A 27,777-nucleotide genomic window follows, 5' to 3' on the forward strand; every position below is an offset into this window, starting at 1 on the left:
TCATTGTGTCCTTTAAGTTGTGGGGGAGGGGGTTATCTTATCTAGAGCAAACATTTTTAGATCAGATAACATGTCAGTAATGCAAGTAATTAATGGTCTATCTGCGAGAACCCTTAGGAGCAAATGCACCCAGTTAGAGCTTACACGCTTGCATTGTAATATTACTGTTAGAAATCCTCTGCTCGGAGTTAGCAATCTGTTATTGAGCTCCTCCTGTAGAGGGAGGAGTTAGCAATCTGTTATGGATCTCCTCCTGGAGAGGGAGGAGTTAATCTGTTATCAATCCCTGCTGCTAGGAGTAGCAATCTGTAGAAACTGCTCCCCAGGGGCGGAGTTAGAATATGTAATAAATCACCCCGCTACGGGGAGGCATTGGTAATCATAAGTCTGCCAGGGAGTTAGCAATCTGTTATGGATCACCCTGCTAAGGGGAAGAGCTAACAATTGTAATACTCCGTAGGCGGAGTTAATGATCTGTGGTGGATTGGCTTCCCACAGAGTGGCAGTCGTATAATACCACTCTAGTAGTGTAAGGAATGAACACTTGAGGTAAATTGGTGAATCCCTGGGCCGATGGCAGATGACAGCTCCCCCAGGAGGTTATCCTGAGAGTGACCACCGGCTAGGCTGGAGTATGGAGACAAACACAGATAATTCTTTATTAGACAGGAAGTAGAACCACCAGAGGTGGAAGTAGTGAGCTGATGTGCCTGGCAGGGCTGAAGTCCCTCAGATACTGGAATTGCAGTCTCTGGGTTGCTGAGCTGTAGAGAGAGAGACTATAGGTAGTGAATAGACAGGGTATGCTGGATACATAACCAGTAGTAGATGATACACACACAATTGTAAGTATCTGTAATGGCTTCTATGCAACAGAGACACTTCAGTATATTCAGAAACAGGAACCATAGGCGAGTGCTGGTTCCTATATGAAGTCTGGAATGAGAACTCACAATATCTGTGTATGAGATGGCTTATGGAATAGAAGAGAGTCTTTGGAGGGTTTTAGGAACATAGGCCCTCGTGGAGCGATCTGCAGTCTATAATAGTAATTCAAAAGATATAGATATATGCTAGCTTCTGATATAGAAGAGAGTTTAGAAGGGATTTAGGAACATGGGCCCTTGTGGAGCGAGTACTGGTTTCTATCTGCAGTCTACAATAATGACTCACGATCTCCGTGCCTGCGATAACATCTTAGACAGAAGGGAGTCTTCGGAGATTAGGAACATAGGCCCTCGTGGAACGAGTACCGGTTCTTATCTGTAATAGAACTCACAGTGTTCACGTCTGCTATCGCTTCCAAGTATTAGAGAGTCTTCTGAGCATTCAGGGACGTAGGCCCTTGAGGAGCAAGTACTGGATCCCATCTTAGCAATCTGAAATCAAGAAGAGAGCGTGGGACCCCCGAGGAGCGGGTACCCCTAGGTAAGTTTGTGGAGGTAGAGCAGCGGAGAAAGAATTCCCCTTGCTAACTCGATTCGTAGTTGCAAGCAAAGACCTTTTAAGGTGGAAGCGGATGACGTCACTACGGGGGGACGCCCCCGAGGTTCGCGCCCTTGTCGGTACAAGGAACATGGCGGACCCACAGCGTCAGGCCAGCCCGGGGATTCCAGGAAGAATGGAGAGGAGAAGTCGTGGCAGCATCTGTCCATCAGACCCAAAGGGAGTCGCCAATAAGATAGAGAGGGTGGAGCGAGGGCGAGTTCAGGCACGAATGCAACAATTACATGCTGTGTAACGCATATCCCGAGTGCCGAGAATAATATCGTCAATACTCTTTCCCGCTTTAAGTGGGATCTTTCAGCTGCTTTGCTCTGGAGGAGATCGATTCCCAACCCATGTGTCTGAAGAGATATGAAGCTTGGCCCTCCAACTTTTGGAAGTTGATCCTGGGTTCTCTGCAGAGAACACAAGGAACAGCTATTGCCAAGCATTGTCTGACTTTCGTATCTTCCTTGCAGATGAGGGCAGGTTGGGGATATGGCCCACACCACTTCTCCTGTTGATTAGATACATCATGCATTGTAAAGACCAAGGCATAGCCAGATCTTCAGCAGCCACCCTTTTGGCAGGCCTATCATTCTTTTCCCCAGCCCCTCTGAGCTATTTCTAGTCAAAAGGCTCATGATGGGCTGGGCAAAGAAGGGCAGACCCTGGGACATGAGATGACCCATCACGTACAACTTGTTGACTCATCTCCTGGAGGCTCTGAAGGGAGTCTATTTCGACAGTTTCGAGGCCTGCCTTTTTCACTTTGCATTCTCCATATCATTTTATACAGCACTATCGGGCCGATGGAACGCCCGCACTCCCGGTGTGTGCACAGGCCACTCGCCTGCGCGCGTGATTCTGTATTTAAATTAGGTGGTGCGGTAGAAACAGGCAAAAGGAGGCGCTAGGGACACTAGCGCGTCCCTAGCGCCTCCTTTTGGCCCGGAGCGGCGGCTGTCAGCGGGTTTGACAGCCGACATTCAATTTTGCCGGCGTCGGTTCTCGAGCCCGCTGACAGCCACGGGCTCGGAAACTGGCAAAATTGAGCGTCCGGTTTTCAGCCCGACAGCCGCTGGCCCATTAAAAAAATTGTTTCTTTCTTTTTCTTTTTTACTTTTTTTTACCTTTCGGGACCTCCGACTTAATATCACCATGATATTAAGTCGGAGGGTGCACAGAAAAGCAGTTTTTACTGCTTTTCTGTGCACTTTCCCGGTGCCGGCAGAAACTAGCTCTTACCTTTGGGTAGGCGCTAATTTCTTAAAGTAAAATGTGCGGCTTGGCTGCACATTTTACTTTCTGTATCGCACGGGCATACCTAATAGGGCCATCAACATGCATTTGCATGTTGACTGTGCTATCAGGTGCCGCGGGTTGGATGCGCGTTTTCCGCCCCTTACTGAATAAGGGGTAAGGGAAAACGCACGTACAATGGCAGGTTAACAGTGCACTCCGTCGGAGCGCACTGTACAGTATCAGCCTGTATGTGTGAGTGAATTGGCAGCTCAGTCAGTCGCTAAGTCAGGTGTAGCTAGTTTACAGTGGGGTGATATAAGCATTAGAACGTGACAAGCTAGTGCTGTTCATTCGAAGGTCCAAAACAGAACAGAGCGCAAAAGATGTCAAGATAGTTTTGCAGAAATAGGTCGGGGAAGGCTCTTGTCCGATCCACTGCGCAAGGTTTTACCTAGGGCGGTGTCCTTCCCTTGGCGGGCAGCCAATGTAGTCCAGTGACCCGATACCAATTCCAGAAGGTGTTCCATTTGGCCCTGCGGGCTAGTGGCGTATCTATAGAAGATTATGGTACACATTCCTTCCGGAGTGCGGTGGCTACCACGGTTGCCGAGCTGGGTTTGCACTCTAACGCGATAATGTTCATTGGTAGATGGCGCGCAAAGAGGTTTAGTTTGTACGTTTGACTAATGCAGAAAATATTCTTTCGGTCTATCTATTTCTCTGTTCAGGTCCGATGTCACGAATGCGCTTCATCTGAATAATAGGGTATTCATATGTGCAATCGGTGCATAAGAGAGCCATTGGTTGACCTTCAGATGAGCACCTGGACAGGGCTCCACATCGCCTGATTGCTGATTTGGAAAGGGATACCGGGGATGAGGTAGGACCAGCTGATGCCATGGGAACATTTTTTTGTCTGCCCCCCCCCTGCAATGACTATCCATCTGAAGGGGAACGACCTGGCAGCCACACGTAACGTGGCACTGACTCAAAAAAGCCAAAAATATTTTACTACTATTTCTGGAAGTTTCCTACAGTCGGTCACCATTTGGTCCTACGTCACCCCAGACAGGTTTGCAGGGGGAAGCGATCACATCAGGTGGTGGAGAGGGCTAGGAGAAAAATAAACATGTGGATGTGAAGATTCATGCCCACTGTTCGGGGGCTGTACACCCGACATGAATTCTTGGATGACAGCCCACGTTTGTTTCGGCCAGGCAGGGCAAATTTGTCCGACATAGTCTGGGATATCTTCAATAGTAGCTTCCAGGATGCGCTGATTGACAGATTGGGCTGCAGCAAGTAAGGTGGGGGGTTCTCCATGCAAACAGGTTCTGTTACCAGGGAACAGTGGCATGGTAACCACAGATTTAACAGGTTCTCTCCTGTTAAAACCTCCCATTCACGCTGATAAGAGAGGGCAGCTACCCGCAAAAGGGAACATAGTGGGTGTATGTGTGTGTGTGTGTGGGGGGGGGGGGGGGGTGGCAAGGACATCACAGGGCCAGTGGCTCACTAGACTGAGATCCAGACCTCTGGCACTTCGATGGCAGCCAAGGGAGAAGAAAGTGGCAAGACAGGAGCACCGCTCAGCCAAGGTCATGACTTCTACGGTCTAGATGTTTGCATGCCAGTGACCCCATTATCACTTTGGCTTCTACAGCCAGGTTTTATCCAAGTTGCCAATGGCTTGTTTGCTTATTGCTTTGGGCACCAGTCACCAGTGGAGAGAAGTTCTTGTGACGATAATATTTAGGCTAGGATGTTATATGTATTAATTATGTTATAACTGAACTGTTAGTTGTTTGCTGTACTGCTTTGAGGCTGTGGCCAAATCTGTCCAATAATAAACATCATTGAATTCTAACAGGTGTGGTGGTTTTATTCCAAGACCTGGGGACTGTGTAGGGGGAGGGGGCAGGGGCGAAGGCTTAACCCCTGCCTATATTGAGTCACTTTTCAAATCTGGCTTTCCCAATTTAAATTTTACTTTTAGTTCTCAGTACTTTCTATATTATTTAAACCTGTTTTATTAGCTATTTTATTTCAGATGGTTATGTAACATCTATTCTTAATTTGTCTTGATACATTTTTATAATGTCCTTATGTGACTGAGATGCAGTAATTGATTTTACATTAAACTTATGTTTGATATTTTCAATTTTTCTGCACCTTGTAATATTGTTTGAGGCTGCTGTGAGCCACTTTGAGCATATAGTGGAAGAATATGACTAATTAGATTAGCTGAAATATCTAATGAGCATGTCAGTAAAAGCAAAGAGCAACAGCTGCTTTTAGTGTTGCATTTCTGCTTTTTTAAAACTGTCCCTTTTAGAAAAAAAACGTTTCCTCTTCAGTTAAAACCAAGAAATAGCCAACAAGCCAAAAGTCTACCCCTTCCCTTCTCTTTTGGTTATGCTCCTAACAATCAACTATATACTTTGGAAGTGACCACCTAATTGTTGGTCAGGACTATGGTATTAAGGAAGAATATGAGAAATACGGAACTATTTTCTTAGTTCTAATTTAAGAGGTGTCTTTTTTCCCTCCTTAAAAAGGGGCATATTGACAAAAAAATCTGTCTTGTTGATTTATTTTTACCATACAGACTTCTCTCAGCACAAATTCTCCAAAAGTAAGATGTATTACATGTTTAAATCAGTTATGAAATTCCTGGAATAGTTCCAAATATCCCTGTAGTATTGAATCTGGGTTTCATTTCCATGCCAGCAATCTGCTTCCCAGACTGACTAAAGATGCTGTGGAAGAGTGTACAGCTCTTGGGAGAAAGGAATCTCAGTCATTATCAGTGACAATACCTTATTAGCCAGGTTCCAGAAACAGTTTATGGTTTGGAACTCTTGTGATTGCTGCGCAGAGTTGGGAAGGGATATAAAATGAAATACCCTCCCCCACTCCCTCAGGAAGACTGTGAATAAAGGGTCATGGTGCCACAGTTCAACAAGGGTTGGTTCCAATTCAGCTGGAATCCCAAAAGATACAAGAGAAATCTGCCTCTATGACTAATCAATTTGTTGCATTTTTGAAGGATCAGTTAGTCCTAGGATTATAGGTGAATTAAATGAATTTCACCAATAATACAAAGTCCAAAATTAGGGAGAAAAAATAGAAACACATGTGGATCTTTCCCTCTAAACGTATATAGTATAAATTCTTATGGTGCTATCAGCTGATCTTCAGAAAATAAAATGCATCAAAAATTACTTCAAAGGATCATTCATACATTGCAGCCAACAAACCATATCTCTACTGCTGGTTCCTTTTTTTAAATTATAGGTCTAATTTAATGTTCAATATTTCCACATATTTTTTCCAAAAGTTTTTAATGCAATAAAAAGGATGCCATGCACTTACCTTTTCCACTTGTTAATTTCAGTGCTCTCCAGATAAGCGGCAAGGTAAAAGCATGGCAGTCTTTAGTGAATACAAAACACTTTTTGACAAACAGGTAGAAACACTGAATTTATTACTGTCAATTCCTATGACTGATTACTCTTGTAAATGTTTGCACCAGTGCATGATGGGCAGGACTTCCTTGTATTCCTCTGGTAAGAGAATAAATTGCAGTGAGGTAAAGTGCCTCGTATTTCTAAAAATCAATAATGACAAAAACCTCCATGATTGAGCATTTCAAAGAAAAGAAAAGAAAAAGAACAAAAAAACCCCGAAATACTACCACGTACTATGGTGCCTCTGCCCTTAATTTTTCGTCCAGATTTGGAGACAGATGGTTTCTGGTCACTTACAACTGGTGTAACAGTGAGAGGTTTCCTAAAATATTAAGAGGGGAATTTTACTGTAAAACAGCACTGAAATATGTTATTTCTTTCTTCAATTTGAATTAAAAGCTACTAATGGAATAATCTGCAGTTTACCCATCAAATCTGCTAGACTAAAGAACTCCCCTACAAATGTTAATACTGACAATGTATATATATTATTTCTTACAATTTTCTTAAGAAAACATTAGTAGATCAAGTGGCAGCATAGATGCAATAAAATTAAATCAAAGCATGATATATATTTCGATAACAAAAACTGAACAATACAGATTAAATAGCACCTTTCATCCAAACAGGACCTGAAGATGCTTTTCAACTACACCTCAAAACCATACACACAGCCACAGCAGGAGTGGATGACCAGTTCTGGTACATAAAACTATATCTTTTTTACTCAACGCACAATTAAACTCTGGAATTTGTTGCCAGAGGATGTGGTTAGTGCAGTTAGTGTAGCTGTGTTTAAAAAAGGGTTGGATAAGTTCTTGGAGGAGAAGTCCATTACCTGCTATTAAGTTCACTTAGAGAATAGCCACTGCCATTAGCAACGGTAACATGGAATAGACTTAGTTTTTGGGTACTTGCCAGGTTCTTATGGCCTGGATTGGCGACTGTTGGAAACAGGATGCTGGGCTTGATGGACTCTTGGTCTGACCCAGTATGGCATTTTCTTATGTTCTTATCAACATATCCAAAAAGTAGAGGAATGCAAATTTACTGAGGCTTTTATCATACATTAATTTAAGTAAACTGTAATAAAGGGAGCAAATAGTTTTTCCACAGTTGCAACAACAGTGGCAGAGCAGGGATTCTCTAACATCCAAGGTGTTTTCCTGTAATTATTTCCACTAGATCTATCGTTAGATTTACCCACATAAAGGGGGTAATTTTCTATCAAAATCCACAGGTACTTTTTACCCATGGACTTTCCACAAATTCTCAAAAGTGAACATATGTTTATACTTTTGCTTTTAAACTTGTCACAGATACAAAGTACCGACAGACATTTGTGCCTACTTCTTCTTGGGGTAGCTTCTTCATGGAAAACACATGTAGATTTAAAAATGTAATAAAGTTATTTTACTTCTCTGATCTAAACACAACCCCTGGCAATGTTTCCTCTAAATGTGGTTAAAAGCATACTTGCTGTGGTACAAATTGCATAATTAAACTGCACTGAGGGAGGGCAATTTTTAGACAGCTAATTTACATACTTAAATTGCTATTTTCACATGTTAATGGATCTGAAAATTGAGTTATCTGCTGGACCAGTCCAGAAGCATGGATTATGCCTCCCAACCAGCAGATGGAAACAGAGACTAACAGGTTTGCTGACCTCACCCCTTATAGCAGGGGTCAGGAACCTTTTTGGCTGAGAGAGCCATAAACGCCACATATTTTAAAATGTAATTCCATGAGAGCCATACAATATGTTTAAAACTAAATACAAGTAAATGTGTGCATTTTATGTAAGATCACACTTTTAAAGTACAATAAGTCTCTGAAAATATTACACCAGGCCTTAAGACACCAATACATCTCCTATTAGGAAAACGGACCAAGTCAGGCTGCTATAGAGTCCTACACAGAAACTACACGCCAGCAGAAAACCTCACCTGAATCACGTGCTGTCCCTCACCTAACATAGAATAAAGAGACCAAAACGCATAACTAGAAGCATGCAGAAAAAACTGAATTGGAAACTGCAACAAGCCAGAGTCTCTGTATGCAGTGTAACAAAGGAAAAAAGAAACATCACCCATCCTTATAAAACAAATCAAGAAATATAAAATCATCAGCAGTAAAACTGTACTAACAAAAAGAACATATTTCGAAACAGCTGATGAGTGGAATATCCAATAATTAAAAACTCATATAAAACATTTCCAGATACCAACAAAATATTTCAAAATAGCAGACACAAAGACCCAGTAATGAAAAATAATAAGGATACAAAAATTTTTTTGCTCTGCATACCTGGGAACGTTTGATATCCAGGTGTCCTGAGATTGTTCTGAATTAGCAGGAGGTGGGGTGGTTTGCTTGGAACTTTCTCCTCTCTCAGTCACATACCAGCGCTCTCTCTCACACTGGCTCTCAATGACAAACCTATACACACATGCTCTCAGTACTCACATATACACATGTTTTTTCTCTCTCACTTATATAGGCTCTTAATTACACATTTACACACATGCTGTCTATCTTTTCACACTTACACACACACACAGGCTTTCAATCACATTGCTGTCTTTTTCTCTCACACACAGACTCTCATTCACATGCTTACAAACATGTCCTCTCTTTCTCTCATTTACACACAGGTTCTCAATCACATACTCACATGCTCCCTCACCTAAATCAGCTCTCAATCACACACAGACACACATGGTCTCTCTCTCACATTTAAATACAGGCTCTCAATCACATACTCACATGCTCCATCACCTAAACCAGCTCTCAATCACACACAGACACACATGATCTCTCTCTTACTTATATACACAGGCTCTTAATCATACATACACGATTTCTCTCACACAAAAAGGATCTCAATCATACACACATACTCTTTCACACAAACAGGTTTTCAATCACAAACTTACACATACAGGTTCCCAATGGTAAACTTACATTCATGCTCTCTCTCTCACAGGCAGGCTCTCAATCACAGACATACTCTCTTTCACATGTACAGGCTCTCAGTCATTCACATACATGCAATCTCTAACTCACTCACACATACACACAGGCCCCCCCCCCCCCCCGCGGCCCGGAAGAGGAAGTGGAGAGTATCTGGTGCCTGCGCGGCAAGAAGAGGCCACGCTAGTGCGCTCGGCATCGGCCCGAAGAAAAGAAGACTGCAGCGCGGCTCGGAGGATAATGAAGAGCTTCAACCGCGGCCGATGGGACTCCGCCTCCACGAGGGCTGAAAACGAAGAGGTTAGCGTTGGGAGGAGGCTGCTGCTGCCGCGAGTTCCCGGGGTGGGGGTGGGGGAGAGAGAGAGTGAATGAGCGAGCAAACTGCTCGCTCATTCACTCTCTCTCTCTCCCCCACCCCACCCCGGGAACTCGCAGCAGCAGCAGCCTCCTCCCAACGCTAACCTCCTTCATTTTCAGCCCTCGCGGAGGCGGAGTCCCTTCGGCCGCGGTTGAAGCTCTTCATTATCCTCCGAGCCGCGCTGCAGTCTTCTTTTCTTCGGGCCGATGCCGAGCGCACTAGCGTGGCCTCTTCTTGCCGTGCAGGCACCCGATACTCTCCACTTCCTCTTCCGGGCAGCGGGGGGGGGGGGGGGGGGGGGGAGAAGAGAGCACGCCGGTGCCGCTGACTCCAGCTGTCCTGCTGCGTTCCGCCTGGGCTGACAGCATTTTAAGCCCCGGCGGAGGAGGACCGGGGAGCAACTGGGTCAGCGGGAAAGTGTGGCGACACACTGATTTAGTAGATTTGTCTGCGAGCCAGATGCAGCCCTCAAAAGAGCCATATCTGGCTCGCGAGCCATGGGTTCCCGACCCCTGCCTTAAGGTCCACAACTAACACATCTGAAACCACATGATTTCCTCTACTCCCAATCCTCCTCTTTTGCGCTAAATTCCCAGACGTTCCTGAGAAGGGGGTTCCACAGGAGAGAAACTTGGAGCTGCACTGTGCTCTATAGAAAAAGGCCTGATACAAACACTTCACAAATTTTGTGGGAATACAAGCCCAGGAAGAGGAAGGAATCACAACTCCACCTGAAGGAATGAGAGCTGCTCTTCTTGGAACTCCACCCAGAGGAGTCGCAGACCCGACTGCTGCAACGTTTGAGACCAATGGAACTAGTGTAGGAGGCCCCTGTATTCTATGCTACTCCCTTCTTGGTGTTCCTGCTGCAGCAGCAAGCATATCATCTGTAGAAAAGCCTACAGTTGACCCCCGCTGATGCGGCCATCCCAAAGTAGACAACTCTGCATACTGCCCTCTCCCCCCACAAAATTTACAGAAGCTTCCCTTTTCCTAGAGCCTGACAGTGCATACCACAAAAACTACAAACTACTGAGTGCTTTCTGCGTGCCTGAAAAGACTCCATTGCAAACTCACCTCTCCTGCTTCAGCCTGCAGACGGCAAACTGTTCTTATTATTTTTATTTATTTATTTATTTTTTTACAGCTTTACAAGTGGGAACCAGGCACAGCCACAGGGCTCAGGAGAAAGGGAGATAAAAATAGAGAGGCGAGTCTTGTTTCGTTTTTAAGATTTATTTTTTTTATTTTATTTTTTAAGAGGAGGAGAGACCACAGAAGAGAACAATCATGGGGAGGGGATGTGAGGCAAGGAGATAAGGGGGTAATTCCAGTGACAGTGGCTAGGAATAACCCCGTTCAACAATAGGAAGCCCCCTGGACCAATGTCTGTGCTCAACTGAGGGAAGGAGTACAAGAATTTCACCTCAGGAGCTGACATACAAATTTCTATTTTCTTCATCAAGCCTAATCAGGTCTGAGCTTACAGCACGGGATGACTGCTTGCCATCAGCTAGAGACAGAAAATATTTGTAGGCTGAGTTAAGCACATGAACCTATAAGGGGTAGTGTCAGCAAACCTGTTAGTCTCTGTCTCCATTTGCTGGTTGGAAGGCATAAACTATGCATCTGGTCTGGCCTGGCTTGATAAAACGGAAATGACAATTATAAACTAGATGCTAATCGCTGAAAACTGAAGTATAGTTGACAAATTATGTTACTTGGCGATATCATATCAATGCTCTAATAGTGAAATAAAATATTAGTATAGCAGCACATATTTCAAAACAAAATGAGTGAAATCTCTCTCTCAGACATATCTTAATTTGTGCTTTACAATACAGCTAAGTTGCTTTGTAGTAACTAGGCCAAGCATTCACTACAGTGCATTTCAGACATCATGTTTTCAAACCTTAGTTTCAGAGACAAGAATTCTGATAACTGAGACAGAAGAAACTGAAATATTCCAATAGTGATGTCAGAAACACTGTAAGGTTTAAGGAGGATTAATGGTTTCACAGAAGAATGAAGATTCATCTACTTACGGTTCAGGCTCTTGAGCAAGAAAAGGTATGTCTCGTCTCAGTAAAAATTTATTTTCAGGAACTGGAGGGATTTCCTCTGGACGAACAACAAGCTTTTCTCTTTTTGCACCAAAATCTCTTGACCATTCCTCATTTGCATCATTATGGTCAGAGTGCCTGCTAAAAAAAAAATAAGAGAAAATGAGCATTATACTAAAAAGTTCAGATATATTTTGTATTAAAAAAAAAAAAAATGGATGCAACAGTACCAAATATTCAATCAAGTGGGAGGTGTAGAGTAAGAAGAGCAGGAAAACATTTGGGTAGGCTAGCAGCAGGAAGCATGCTTCAGTTCAGTAGCTCTGTGGTGCTGCCTTACATTCTGGTTTAAAGCACCACCAATCTGATTATGTCTTGCAGTATTGCTGTTATTTTCCAAGGCTGGCAAAGTTGTTTACCTATAACAGGTATTGTCTGAAGACAGCGGTTCATCAATTTGGGAGTGTTCTAGAGCCGTTTTTACTCATTTGTTTTTTCTACTCATCCACTGCATCTCCTACCCAGCACTATCTCAAACCTACATTTATAAACCATTGCCCAGTTAGGAGACAGGGAGAAAATGTACATAATAGGAACCAAAGGAAAATTAGGTCTTACCTGCTAATTTTCGTTCCTATAATACCACAGATCAGTCCAGACCAGTGGGTTATGCACTTCCACCAGCAGATGGAGGGCAGAGAACAAAACTTTGAGGCACTGCTTGCTTCTTTTCTGCTGCCAGCTGCTTTCGCATGCGTCTGCTCGGCAGTGCCGGGTTATTTTTGGCGTGCGCACCATTTTGGGGAAATCGCGGTTTTCCTGCGCGATCTCTGCAACAGTGCTGTTTCCCGCCCAGGGGGTCCCTGGGGACTACACTATGTTGCGAGAATGGCAGAAAAGCCTCTGATAGAGTCCTGGAAGGCCTGTGGTATGTGGTTGGCCTACTTGGATTCCCTCTCCCTGTGCACTTCTTGTGCTGCGGGGGGGCCTCTTCTAAAGGGCTGAGGCCCAAGAAGGCCGCGCATGTGGCAGGTCTCCTGCGGCCTCAGCTGTGAGTCTGATTCCAGCGGCGACAAGATGGGCCCGGGTGGTTTTTCGCCCGAGTTAGTGCTTGTCAAACATGAGGCCTTCTTGGCCAGGAAATCGGCAAAGTGCAAACCCCAGGAGGGAAGTTGGGGGGGTTCCCCGAAACGCCCCAAATTGTGTGCCGAAAATAAATAGGTACAGTGTTCCTCCTGGGTATGGTGTTAATTACCCCAATAAGGCCCTTGTTTCGGCAAAAGTGGCTTCCTCAGGGGGGAACCCCTGGTATAAAGAACACCCGATGATCTTTGGTAAGCTTCTCATCTAACAGGGAGAGAAACCAAGAGTATATGGGCTAAAAAGCCAATTGATTTGTTAATTAGAGATGAGGGCTCATATACTAGACTGGTGTAGAAGTTTCAAACATAATGGGAGTAGAAAGGTCACTCGACATCAGGTGGCCAATTAATGTGCAGAGAAAACAGCAGACTTAACATGCTGAAGGAATGTGACAGTCAGGCAAGGAGAAACGCACATATAAATAAAAATTCACTGTGTCTGAAAACACGGGCAGACCCCCTCTTCAGGCTGCCTCGTGGTAAGGATCACGACTGAAAATATATTTACCTTGGCTAAGCCTTCCTCCCTCTGTGCATTCTCACAACAGGAACCAGTAAATACACACACACACACACACATACACAGTGCTGTATACATCTAATCTACTAGATAAGGGAGCCCTGACCGACATGCCGCAAATGCGCAGTAGAGAGCAACTCTACCGCGCATGCGCGGGCACGTCGGTCAGAGCAAAGCGTACCCAAAAAAAAAAAAAAAAGGCGCTGGGTCCAGGAGCAGGAGCAGGAGCGGTGGCGGCGACGATGCGCACGAGGGAGGGACACCCCACGTCTGCCGGTTATGGATGAGCTGAAAGGGGAGGGGATTGAGAGAGGGGGAGTGAGTGAGGGGATGGAGGAGAGAGTGAGGGGAGCTGAGGAGGGAGGAGAGAGTGAGGGGAGGGAGGAGAGCGTAAGGGGAGGGTGAGGGGTGAGGGAGGAGAGAGTGAGGAGCGAGGAGGGGAGGAGAGTGAGGGGGGAGGGAGGAGAGGATGAGCGGAGGAGAGGGGAGGGGGAGGAGAGAGTGAGGGGGGAGGAGAGGGGAGGGGGAGGAGAGAGTGAGGGGGGAGGAGAGAGTGAGGGGGGAGGGGAGGAGGGAGGGGGAGGGGAGGGGTGAAGTGAGGGAGGAGAGGGTGAGCGGAGGGGGGAAGGTGAGAGGGAGGGAGAATAGAGGGAGGGAGGGAGGGAGAATAGAGGGAGGAGAGAGTGAGGTGAGGGGAAGGAGACTAGAGGGGGGAGGTGAGAGGGAGGGGGGGAGAATGAGGGGGAGGAAGTGGGAAGGAAATGGACCGAAAATTTTTTTTTAAAATGTTGCCCGTTGTTACGGGCTTAACGGCTAGTAGTACTATGAAATAGTAATAGTACAGATAGTATTCTGACTTTCTCCTCTGGATTATTTGACCTTTTCTTTTAGGTCTTGTGATACTGCCATCTGGTGACAGCTGATATTTGAACAGATATGCTTGTTTATGAGTAGCAGAAGCCAAAGTTGTTAATGTGTGAGATTTCATATTTATTCTGAGTGATACTGTTTTTCACCAGTTAACCTTTCTGAAAATGGTTGTGCACTGCTTTAATGGAGACATGATGGATGGGGGCGGCAAGTTGGTTATATTTATTGCTTTTCTTGATAGTGCAATACAAACTCACAAAGTTCTGAATCACAGGTTTATGTGTACACATGTTGAACCATGTTAAAATACTCAGAACATTAGTAGTATTGCTAATCTGATTAAATTTACAAAGATTTGCTTACATATATTTTTTAAAAAGCTACCTTATTTTCTCTCTCAAAACTCATTTACTGATTTCAGAAAATATAAATGAAAAAACCCATGGGTGGGTCAATTTTGTAGCTGGATTCACTAAATCTGCTAGGGGTAGTGAGTACAGTACCTGAATATAATCCACTTTGAAGCACTGAAAAAAGTGCAAAAAGCGGAATACAAATCTAAATAAATAAATAATCAGAAAATGGTTTAATTTTGCAGCTGAAAACACAGGAAAATTGGTTCTTACCTGCTAATTTTCGTTCCTGTAGTACCACAGATCAGTCCAGACTGTTCGTTCCTGTAGTACCACAGATCAGTCCAGATCAGTTCCTGTAGTACCACAGATCAGTCCAGACTGTCTCCATCTCCTGTCCAGCAGATGGAGACAGAGAAAAACTGAAAGGGTATCCTATATCAGGACAGAGCCCACCCTGCATCCCTTCAGTATAAACGTTATCAAAGCAGAGAACTATAAAGATAACTAGTATAAGATCAAGCAAGCAACAAGTAACTGGTCATTTGAACAATTAAAAACACTGTAAATAACTGCTCATATATATATCCATCTAGTAGATACTTCCGGTGCCTTAAAGTTCTAATAGGAAGCAGATAGATCCAAAATGCTGTAAAGAAGACAAAAGGAAAACTTCGAGCGGATGTATCACAAGTACACGGGCGGGAGTCTGGACTGATCCGTGGTACTACAGGAACGAAAATTAGCAGGTAAGAACCAATTTTCCTTTCCCTGTACGTACCCGGATCAGTCCAGACAGTGGGATGTACCAAAGCCTCCCTAAATAGGGTGGGTCCAAGACAGTCCCGCTCGAAGCACCTGCCTTCCGAAGGAGCCAAATACTGGTGCCTGCAGATCGAGGCAATAATGATGAGCAAAAGTATGCAGAGACTTCCAAGTAGCTGCTCTGCAGATTTCCTGCAGAGAGACCAACTGACTCTCTGCCCAAGAATTGTGACCGCAAAGAGTGGGTCTTTAAGCCCTCCGGAACCGACAGATATATGCCGACACAATCGCCTCCTGTAGCCATCGAGCAATCGTAGCCTTAGTAGCCTTATTTCCCTTATTTGGGCCACTCCATAAGACAAAGAAATGATCAGAGACTCGAAACTGGTTTGTAACCTGTAAATATGGCAGTAGTACTCATTTTACATTAAGACGACGAAAGTCACCACCAGGCGTGTTCGCAATGTCCTCAGAAGAAAAGGCCGGGAGTTCCACCAACTGATTGACGTGAAAGGAAGACACAATCTTCGGCAAGAAGGAAGGTACCGTCTTAAGGGAGACCCCTGAATCAGAAAAATGTAGGAAGGGTTCCCTTCAAGACAACGCTTGGAGCTCCGACACCCTCCTGGCGGAACAAATAGAGACGAGGAAAACAGTCTTAAGAGTCAGATCCTTGAGCATAGCCCGCCAGAGGGGTTCGAAGGGCGCCTCGCAAAGTACCCGAAGTACCAAATTAAGGCTCCACGAGGGGCAAGTAGCCCGGACAGGCGGGTTCAAACACTTGGCCCCCTTGAGGAAACGAACAACATCCGGATGAGCCTCCACCGCGTAACCATCGATACTGCCTAAGAGGGACCAGAGAGCGGAAACCTGTACCCGCAAGGAGTTGAAAGACAAACCCTTGGAAAGGCCATTCTGGAGAAAGGAGAGGACCTGGGATACCGGAGCCTTGCGTGCTGGCACTCCGGACTCAGTACACACATTCTCAAAAACTCGCCAAACCCGGACGTAAGCGAGAGAGGTAGAAGGCTTACAGGCCCGCAAAATGAGTGGATATAACTTCTTCCTTATATCCCTTCTTTCTCAGTCACCGCCGCTCAAAAGCCAGGCCGCTAGACAAAAGCGATCCGCCTGATCGAAAAATACTGGATCCTGATGAAGCAGGTGTGGAAGGTGACCGAGGCGAAGAGGACTGTCTGTCGTGAGGTTCACCAGATCCGCGTACCACGGTCTTCGGGGCCACTCTGGTGCTACGAGAATGACGGGCCCCGATGAAGTTCTATTCTTCTGAGTACTTTTCCCACCAGAGGCCAAAGGGGGGGGGGGGGGGGGAACACGTACAGGAGAATGTCATGAGGCCAGGGGAGAACCAGGGCATCCACCCCTTCCGAGCAGTGCTCCCTTCTGCGGCTGAAGAATCTGGGAGCTTTCGCATTGCTGAGTAGTCATTAGGTCTAAGTGGGGAGGTCCCCACCTGCGGACGATCAGATCCATCGCTCCGTCGGACAACTCCCACTCTCCGGGGTCTAGACGCTGACGACTAAGGAAATCGGCTTGAACATTCTCCTTCTCCGCAATGTGGGAAGCTACCAATCGATCCAGGTGACACTCCGCCCAGGCGAATAGCTTGCTGGCTTCCAGAGCCACCAGATGATTTCTGGTGCCCCCCTGCCGATTGATATAGGCTGCCGTGGTGGCATTGTCTGAGAGAACCCGCACCGCCTTGCGACGGATAAGGGGTAGAAAGACCTTGAGAGCCAGCCGGACAGCTCAGGCCTCCAGGCAATTGATGTGTCAGTGGGATTGAACTGGAGACCAGTATCCCTGCATAGACCGAGTTTGACACACCGCACCCCAGCCAGAGAGGCTGGCATCCTTCGTAACAATGATCCACTCAGGAGTCTGTAGGGGCATCCCCTTTAGGAGATGAGCTAGTGAGAGCCACCATTGCATGCTGGCAATGGTAGAGTTGGAAAGTGGTAGGGGCGTCCGAAATTGCTCAGACATCAGCTTCCAGTGGGACAGCAAAGATTTTGGGTACTTGCCAGGTTCTTATGGCCTGGATTGGCCACTGTCCATCAAGCCCAGGATGCTGGGCTGGATGGACCCTTGGTCTGACCCAGTATGGCATGTTCTTATGTTCTTTCTGTAATGGACGCATATGCACAAAAGCCCAAGGAACCAATCGATAGTGGAAGCCATAGAATCCAGGACTTGAAGGTAGTCCAGGCCGTGGGTAGCGAGAGGGAAAGAAAATTGCGCACTTGATCCACGAGTTTGAGCGCCCAAGCGTCGAGCAGCAACACCTTGCCGACCCAGGTGTCAAAGCGCTCTCCTACAAATTCCAGGACTTGGGAGGGCTGGAGATTGCTCTTGGAGAAGTTGACTATTCACCCGAGGGAGGTGAGGAAAGTCAAGACTCTGTCGACCGCTGACCTGCAGAGAGACTCCGACTTGGCTTGAATGAGTCAATCGTCCAGGTAAGGATGGACTAGGACTCCGTACCAGTGGACAGCGGCAGACACCACCACCATGACCTTGGTAAAAGTACGTGGTGCAGTGGCAAGACCGAACGGGAGCACCCAAAACTGGAAGTGTTGCCCCAGAATGTTGAACCGGAGATACTTCTGATGGTCGTGGCATATGGGGATGTGCAGATAAGCCTCCGTTAAGTCGAGAGAGGCCAGATATTCGCCTGAGCAAACCGCCACTTTAACCGCCCTCAGGGTCTCCATTTGGAAATGGGGAACCCTGAGGGTCCGGTTGACTCTCTTGGGATCCAAGATGGGATGGAAGGAGCCGTCCTTTTTGGGGTCGACGAAGTAGATGGAAAACTGGTCGGATCCCTGTTCCTCCCCCAGGACTGGGACTATGGCTCTGAGCTCTTGCAACCTGACAAGAGTCTGGCAGACCGCTGGACGCTTCAGACTTCCGCAGGGAGAGATTATATAGAGGTCTGGAAGGTCCCAAGCAAATTCTAATGCATAACCTTTCTCTATCACCTCGAGGACCCACTGATCCGACGTGATTTTGACCCATTCCTCGAGAAACAGGGACAGACGTCCACCTAAGTTGGGAACGGAAGAATGGGCCGGCCGTATTTCATAGGGGAGAGGTCTTTGCGGTCGAGTGTTGCGGGTTACCATCCCGGAAGGGACGACGGCCACGAAAGGAATGAGACCGAGACCAGGACTGGGATCTGGAGGAGGTACCTCTTTGGAAGGATCCCCGCGCTCTGATGTTATACCGGTGCTGACTTCTAAAGCGAGAGCGTGAAGGAAAAAGGACTTAGACTGCTTCAGGAAGTCCTCTGGCAGCTTATGAATCTTGTTCTCTCCCAGGGATTTAATAAGCTGTTCAAGGTCCTCACCAAAAAGCAACTTACCCTTGAAGGGAAGGGTGCCCAACTGCGACTTGGAGGAGGAATCCATCGACCAATTGCGCAGCCAGAGGAGACATCTGGCCGACACCGCTGAAACCATAGCCCTGGCCTGCATCCAGAGCAAATCGTAGAGGGCATCAGCCCCATACACCACCGCCGCCTCTGCAGACGGGAGGTCCTGGGTACTGAGCAATTGTTGGATCCACCTGAGACTGCTACAGATTGTCTCCCAGACTCCTAAGGCCAAGACTTCAAAGATGTGCTTGAGATACAGCTCCAGTTTGCGGTCTTGAATATCTTTCAATGCCATGGCTCCCACCACCGGGATGATGGTGTGTTTGGTGACAGAGGAGACGGAAGTGTCCACCTTGGGAACTTTAAGCATCTCTAGGCATTGATCAGGGAGGGGATAGAGCTTGACCATCGCCCTACCCACTCGGAACCCCGCTTCGGGAGACTCCCATTCCCGGAGGAGCAGTTGCATGTGCATGGGATGAAATGGGAATGTACATGGAGGAGCCTTAAGTCCCACCAGGACCGGGTCCACGTTGGCTGGCAGAGGCTCTAGTGGAATCCTCAGGTGGAATTTCAATTCCCAGCTCGTCCCAGCGGCTCCAGCTCTTCCCTTTGGAACAACTGGAGAACACGCGGATCGTCTCCCTTGAGTGGAGGACCAGGGAGCCACAAATCAGAGTCCGAATCAGGGACAGAGGATGGCTGGGGGGGGGGGGGGGGGGTCAGGAGGAACCGGGACCCCCAGCACCACCCTGACGGAATCCTCCCCGCCCGGCAAACACTCTGAGCACAGCCCATTGTAGGAGAGCCGCAAAGCAGGCTCCCCACAGGCTAGGCAGGAAACAAACACGGCATGATAAAAGGCAGGAGCTGCCGCGGAGAAGGGAATCAGCTGAGCTGGGCTGCAATGGTAAGCGATAGCAGGTGAATGAACCCTGCACGCTGCCTTCCCGGTAAGTAGAGAGGAATGAAGCTTGTCTTTCTTTCCAAATAGGTCTATTTTATTTATTTATTTATTTATTTTTTAACAATTGCAGGGGAATTAAGCTTCCCTGCTAGAAGACCTGAGGTATTGAGCATCTCAAGGGTCAGAGCAGCCAGAAAGGGGGAGTGACTGGACCACCAGAATTCCCCAAACAGACAAGCAGGTCACCAGGAAAGAAATCCTAGGCTGAATAATCAAGGGGCAAGCCCCCCTAGGACCCCATAAGAGTGAGGAGACAGTACTATCTCTCTCAGAGCAGAGGTTTTGAATTCAGACAAAGAAACTCTGCGTAATCAATTTTTTCCTGCATCTGCTGGAGACAAAGAAATACTGAAGGGATGCAGGGTGGGCTCTGTCCTGATATAGGATACCCTTTCAGTTTTACTGTCTTCATCTGCTGGACAGGAGGCTCAACCCACTGTTTGGACTGATCCGGGTACGTACAGGGAAAAAGGTTTATGTTGACAATATACAATTCTACAGGGTGCGCTTAATTCCAGACCTAATGTACTGATGAATATTTATTGTCCTAAGTAAATGAATTCCTTTTTTCGGAGACATGATATTTTGGGAAGACCTTATCTATGTAGTTAATTTCGAGTTGAAACATTGTAAATGGGATTAATATGGTTTGCACACAGGCAGTTAAAGTTGGACCATTTGAGTCTAATAAGATAGATGGTAGTCGTGTTTCTTTAAAAAAAAAAAAAAAGTTCTGGCATTTCTCAAAATGTGATGTATTTACCTGATTAGATTACAAAGTCAACAATATAAAATGGGTCAATCAATATAGCAATCCCCATTTTCTGCCTATGGATATTTCTTATATAGTGAAAAAGTATGCTTTGTATTTCTTTTGAATTATTTCATACTGGAGATTATCTTCTTAGATAAATTATCTGAGGCCACTAGGGAATACTTCCCTGGATACTAAGCTTGTTATATGGTAAGCAACCTTCAAGGCTACATTTTGAGAAGTTACAAAGGTATGCACTGATACAAGAATAGCTTAAGAAAATTCATAGAGTGCATGGTAATTCAGAATCAATGTAAAAACAAATCAATAAACAGTCTCATATTTGGCATACAGAAATCCAAAGGTGTACCACACAATAAGAGGCAAGATACTGATGAGTAAACAGGAGGGAAACCTCTGATGATCTCAAGGCAGTGAAACAAAGCAATACGGTGTTGGCCAAAGGGATGCCAGAGTGCATAGGGAGAGGTATAATCAGCAGGGGAAAAAATGGAGTTAATGCTTCTGTACACCTTTGAAAGGATACATACACGTTGAGAAAAACTAACAAAAAGTTGCATGGCGTGCACTAAAAGACACGAAATTAGACTTAAGGACCCAACTATGTATAACTTTGAGAAGAGAGATCTAATCACCCCATCTCAAAAACAAAATAGCAGAGCTAGAAAAGGTAGAGATGGGCACCAAAAATGATAAAAGGGATGGAATGGTTCTTTAAAAAGAAAGGCTAAACTGGTTGATTCTTCAGCTTGGAAAAGAGATGTCCAAGAGGGATATGACAGACGTTTATCATGAATTGGAAACAACTATTTACTCTAGCACAAAGACTACGGGTACACTCCATGAAATTGAAGGGTAGCATATATAAAACAAATTGGAAAAAGTATTTTTTTTTACTCATTGCACAATTAAGCTATGGAATATGTTGCTGGAGAATCTGATCAAGGCATCTAACATAGCCAAATTTAAAAAGATTTTGGACAAGTTTCTGGAAGAAAAGCTCAAACTATTAGCCAGGTAGACTTTGGGAAAGTCTGGAAATAGGGCAACAAAAATGGATCTACTCTTTGGAATCTGCAGGGTATGTCCTAGAGATCCAGACTGACTACTGTTGAAAACAGGATGCTAGGTCTGAACCAGCATGTCACTTATGTTCTTATGATAAAGACATTCAAAGAAATAAATCATGAGGTATCAGACTATCTCTATCATATCTCCCGTTTCCTCTCTCCTCTAGGGCACAGCTTCCCAAACTTTTCCTAAGGATCCCACAGCTAATTGGATTTCAGGATATCTACAATGAATATGCATGAAGCAAATTTACATATACTGGGTTTCAGTGCTGCAACCAGCTTTTTCTGCACTGGGGGCAAATATTCAGAATTGCACCCTCCTTTGACTTTCCAGTGGCTGCTCTGGCACAGCAGTGTGTCCTTTGTTGACAAAGGAGCAGCTATCCCTCTGGTAGTAACAGTTCCAGAAAAGCACACCCCTCTCTCTTCCCTCCTACCCAACATCCCACTCTTCTCTCTTCCCTCACCCCTTGTCGAGCATCCCCTCTCTTTCCTCCCATTCCTTCCCCTGCATCCCCCCTCCCCGCAATCCACTCTGTGGCCTGCATCTCTTATTCCTTCCGTTGCAACCCTCTGACTCTCCCCCCACTCTAACTTGCATTCCCCTTTCTCTCCCCCGCCTACTCCTTGCCTCACATTTCCCTTTTCCTCCCCACTCACCCCTTGCCCTGCATTCTTCCTTTCTCCTTGTCCAGGGTCCCTTGACCAGGGTCTCCCACTCAGCCCTTGCAAAACAGCAGCCCTCTCTACCACCGATCCCTTACCTAGCAGTTTCTCTATCTCTTCCTCATTCTGCCTAGTAGCAGCCCCTCTCTCCCAACCATCTGCTCAGCAACAGAAAACTTCTGTCAAAGTTTCTAAAACTTTGACTGGCACAGTGAGCATGCCCTATTCCATGCATCCAAGCGGGGTCACTCTTCAATTTCGTAACACAGAATTACGAAAACATAAAATAAACAGACGAAATCCAACTCTGCGGGTTGGTGGGCGGGTTTCATGAAGACTAACATCCTGCTGTCCTAGGAGAACACCTGTTAAAGGAGTGGGAACCAGAACTGCCTTGGCCAATGTGGAGCCACCAGGATCATGCCACAGGGATCTGGGTGGAATATACCTTTCCATGTCATAAAAGAGGACAGTTTTTGAGCTGAAGTGGCTCTTTTCTTGGTACCAACAATGGGTCCACAGCTACAGGGACCTACCGAGGTGCCAACATCTGCTTCTTTGCTCCAACAGGGTCCCCCATGGAGATGGGCCCTGTTTAGTCATCTTCTTCCATGCCTTCTCATGTGCTGATGGCATTCATGCCTTGCTTGACCATCGACCAATAGTGAATTCAAAAGCTGGCACCACAAGTGAGGGAGGAGGTGAGGGAGGGCCGTCTCCAAACAGACCAATGAATAGTGGGCACGGAACCCCAACCTGGCTCCACACATTGAGGAGCCTGACAATGTCTCACTCCAGGAAGAGCTGCTCAAATGCCCAGTCTCATGTCAGTGCTTACCTTTAAGCATTCTTCTGAGAGCTCGGATTTTCCATGTCCAAAACTGCTGCACCTTGGGAGACTTATGGCCACAATTGTAGCAGTTTACCATATCATGATCCGGGTCCAGGCTCTTGTAGCACACCCCATGGGAAATGGTGATTACCATCCATTGCCCACAAATGCAAACATCGAATGACAGGCTTTTTGGCCTTTGGCTTCTCTTCTGATATCCTTTGAATCTGTATAAACCATGTTTTTAAAATTTTGGATAGCATTTAAAAGTCCTGTTGAGGGGCTGCTGAGGCATAAGACTGCAACTAGGCAGTGAAATATATGCAATTAAAATAAAAAATTAATGTTCTTTGGGTCAAGCTGGTCCAAAACATTTTTCAAAATCAAGCAAGCTTAGTCAGTTTTCAAAATACCCCAACATGGAGCCATGTTTCTTTCCAGGCTGCATTAGGGGGCCATTCCTCATCACCTTCACCCACAGATTTGCTGATTGAGACTTCTCATCAATAGTCTTCAGTACTTCAAATATGTGGGTGAAGGTGGTAACGAATAGCTCCCTAATGCAGCTTGGAATGAAACACAGCTCTGTGTTGGGGTATCCTGAGAAATGACTAAGATAAGTACATGATTTTGAACATTTTTTTGGACTGGCTTGACTTACACAGGCTCTATAAATGACAGTCCTTAGGGGCAGACTGCGGGAAAATATCAACCGGAAAGAATTGTTTCAAAAGGTATCTAACTCCCTCATGCACTTTCCCTGCAGCATGTGTCAACAGCTCCCAAAAGCATGCAAAGTTGACCCTGGAACCTGGCAGAATTAAGCCAAAATAGCTCCAAAATAACTTCATCTTTCCTAAATAACTAAGAAGTTGAGCACATTCTAGAGCAGAGGTGAGCAGAGCTGCAGCCCCTGTTACATCTATGTAAATTGGTTGGGCCCCCTACACATCTGCTTATATCTCTTAAAGATCTGTAGCCTGGATTTCCGGTCTGGCTCTTGAATTAGTTGCAAGTAATGATACTGCCACCCAGTATCCGACACACACACGCTCAGTCACACGCTCAGACCCAAAGACACACCCACAATCAGACTGTGGGTGTGTCTGTGACAAAGACACCCACAAACACACACTCTCACAGAAAGTTGGTATGGGTGTGTCTCTCTCACTCAATCTCTCTGACACAGACACACACACACTACTGTTGTGCTGCTGCTTTGTGCTCACAAATAAATGCCCCCAGTCCAGCACTGTTGTATCATGGTGTAAAGTTCTTGTTTGCTGTCAGCCCTTCCCCATTCTGCAGCAGCCTCCTCTTTCTCAATGGCAGATTAAATTTAATGTGGATAAGTGCAAGGTGTTGCATATAGGGAAAAATAACCCATGCAGAAGTTACATGATGTTAGGTTCCATATTAGCAGCTACCACCCAGGAAAGAGATCTAGGCATCATAGTGGATAATACATTGAAATAGTCAGCTCAGTGTGCTGCAGCAGTCAAAAAAGCAAACAATGGGAGGACTTACAGCTGGGAAACCTCTCATCTGAGAGGTCGGCAGAGGAGGGCAGTTTAGAAGCTCTTTTTTCCATTCTTTGAGCTGTACCATCGAATCGCCCCGAAACCACGCCCCCGAAGTGACGTCACAAGGAGGGGACGGGACGCTGTGATAAATTTGGGCCAGCTGCGGCACGCAGCCGAAGCCTGGCTTGGGAAAAATTTTTCCTCGTAGTTTTTTCCTATCCTTATGGGTAGGAAAAGAAAATCCAAAGTCTGGACTTCTTCACCAGCATCTATGGAAGCTAGGGGACCGATGGATCAACACATAGTAAGGTGGGTAAGTCAAGCAACCCGCAATACGATTCCAGACATATCATTTTCTTCTGGAGCTTCTGATAGCCCTAGCCAGCAGTCACAATCTCAGCCGCCTTTGGAGGTGAAGCTCCCTACTGAACCAGGTTTAGAGACAGTAGTAACAACTTTGGCAGACCCACACCTTTTAGGTGATGAGGGCTTAAATGAGTTGGAGTCTATTGGAGAGGCTGGACTACAGATATCTAGTCCAGCACCCATTGACCCGCAGAATATAACTCTGGTTGATGTGTGGAAGGCCATCAATGATCTACAGAAAGTTATGACTGGATTTATGTTACAGACTAATAAAGGGAATGTTGAAATGAAAAATGTTTTACACATGCATAATAATCGTTTGAAACAATTGAAGGAAGTAGGAAAGGCTACTACTGGGCAGATAACAACTTTACAGACAGCAAATAATTCCATTATAAAGGATAGTTTGATTAATCATAGGCACATAGAGAGCCTGGAGAATGAGAATAGGGCCAAGAACTTAAGGTTTTTGAACTTTCCCATGACCAGGCTCCTTTCTGCCACTGAGTTATTAAAAAAGTACTTAATAGAGAATTTGTCTATATTAAATGTAGATGACCAATCTATTTCCAAAATTTATTATGTATTGAGCTCAAGGGTTAAGAGACAGGAAGGAGAAGAAGGAATGGACAGTATACAACAAAAGTCCCCAAATTTAACCTCCTTCCTAGAATCATCTATAGATGACATTTTTCCCCCCGCCCCCTCCTTTGTCTCGACTACCCCCATCCCTCCCTCCCCAAGTTATTTAGTTACTTGCTCTGTTACTGCGTTTATGTTACATACTGTTATTTGTAAAAGCATTGCCTATATATCTTTTGGTTGTAAGTTACTTGTAAACCGGCACGATGTGCAAACGGTTGTCGGTATATAAAATTAAGTAAATAAATAAAATAAATAAATGACATTTCACAAAGAGCTACGCTTTTAGTAACTTTCTGTAGAGAGAATGATAAGGTTAATATTCTACAGAAATACTTTAGAAATAAGGAACTTCTATTTTGCGGACATAAGGTCCAAGTATTTCCAGATATATCGCGATCCACACAATACAGGAGGAAACAATTTCTTTTATTGAAGTCTAGAGTTTTGTCCCTAGGGGCAACATATTTTCTTAAATTCCCCTGTAAATGTTTGGTAGTCTATCAAAAGAATAAATTCATCTTTCAGGATCCAACACATTTGGAAGTTTTCTTGGCAGATAAAGAAATGGGTTGAGATATAATGTTACTGCAATAAAAAGTAATTCAGCAAAATGTTATTACTTGTAATAATTTGATTTAGATCCTCTCATTTAGAGGACTATAATTTGCAGTATTGTTGAAAAATGCTTAGATTGTTACTTGTATTTTTTTTTCTGTTATACGCAAATTGTTCCTTGATTTTTTGCATATTTCATAATTTGTAAAAACTCTAATAAACTATAAATTAAAAAAAAAAAAGCAAACAATGTTAGGAATTATTAGGAAGGGAATGATGAATAAAATGGAAAATATCATAATGCCTCTTTATTGCTCCATGGTGAGACCGCACCATGAGTACTGTGTACAGTTCTGGTCACATCTCAAAAAAGATATAGTTGTACTGGTGAAGGTACAGAGAAGGGCCACTAAAATGAGGAAAGGCTAAAGACGTTAGGGCTGTTCAGCTTGGAGAAGAGACGGCTGAGGGGAGATATGATAGAGGTCTTTAAAATCATGAGAGGTCTAGAACAAGTAGATGTGAATCGGTAAGTTACACTTTCGGGTAATAGAAGGACTAGGGGGCACTCCATGAAGTTAGCAAGTAGCACATTTAAAACTAATCGGACAAAATTCTTTTTCACTCAATGCACAATAAAGCTCTGGAATTTGTTGCCAGAGGATGTGGTTAGTGCAGTTAGTGTAGATGAATTTAAAGAAGATTTGGATAAGTTCTTGGAGGAGACCACCATTAACTGCTATTAATCAAGTTGACTTAGGGAATGGCCTTCTGCTACTACTGGCATCAGTAGCATGAGATGATCTTAGTGTTTGGGTACTTGCCAGGATGCTGGGCTTGATAGACCTTTGGTCTGACCATTTCTTATGTTCTTATCCCATTCTCTAGGAGACTCGCTGGTTCCACAGTCAGCTGCTTAGATAGAAGCCTTTGCAACACTGCATAGGCACTTCCTCCCCATGCCTGAAGCTTTCCTCCACTTCCCTGTAACCCTCCCACCTCTTTAGTCATTCCCATTGACTGCAGAACACATTTTGCACCTGTGCCTTTAAGCAAAGCACGTCAAGCAAAATTGACTGATACATGGGGTTACTTGTACAGCGTGGTACATGCTACCATGGGAAGCTTGCTGGGCAGACTGGATGGACCATTGGTCCTCTTCTTTCGTCGTTTCTATTTTATTTATTATTTATTTAAAGGTATTTATATACCGTTTTTTAAAATAAAATTTTATCAAAACGGTTTACAACATGTTAAAAATAAAAATAAAAATAAAATATAACTAAAATAAACTTAAATACATAAATTTGACTAAATAGCTAGATGATAACTAGCTAAAAACAAATTATTAATTAAATTAAAATAAAATAAAGGTAGCGTGCCTTGAGCAAGGAGGGCAGGGAGGGTAAAAAGGGGGAACGAGAGGGGACAAATCGTAATGTCCTTAAAGAACACTGATGGGAAGATAGGGGAAGGGAGAAGTTAAAGTGACATGTAACTGATGAGAGAAATTTGGGAGATGAAGTTTCATTTATGATCAGGGGGTTGCTTAGTGGAAGTATTAAATGCTTGTTGAAAGAGGAATGTTTTTAGAGCTTTTTTGAAATGATGAGGATTTGATATTAAGCGAAGAGGGTTGGGTAGTGAGTTCCAGAGTGATGGTCCTGCTACTGAAAAAGCTCTTTTCCTGGTGATGTCTAATCTGGCCTGTCGTGGTGATGGAATGTCTAA

The 27,777-nt window shown here is 45.0% G+C and overlaps 1 protein-coding gene across 7 annotated transcripts in view; it reads right to left on the minus strand.

Moving 5' to 3' along the window:
• Positions 1-27,777, minus strand: part of NKTR (natural killer cell triggering receptor) — a 369,410-nt gene that overhangs the window by 136,893 nt on the left and 204,740 nt on the right. For 6 of the 7 annotated variants that reach the window (XM_029588337.1, XM_029588336.1, XM_029588342.1 and 3 more), the window contains 2 exons: positions 11,580-11,738; positions 6,435-6,522 (listed from right to left, as the gene is read on the minus strand). In XM_029588337.1, the coding sequence (XP_029444197.1) occupies positions 6,435-6,522; positions 11,580-11,738 (247 nt within the window). The remainder of the gene's footprint in view (positions 1-6,434; positions 6,523-11,579; positions 11,739-27,777) is intronic. The other variant, XM_029588338.1, reaches the window with a different exon arrangement.

This window comes from Rhinatrema bivittatum, chromosome 2 (genome assembly GCF_901001135.1).
Source record: "Rhinatrema bivittatum chromosome 2, aRhiBiv1.1, whole genome shotgun sequence".
In the NCBI taxonomy this organism is placed as follows: Eukaryota; Metazoa; Chordata; class Amphibia; order Gymnophiona; family Rhinatrematidae; genus Rhinatrema; species Rhinatrema bivittatum.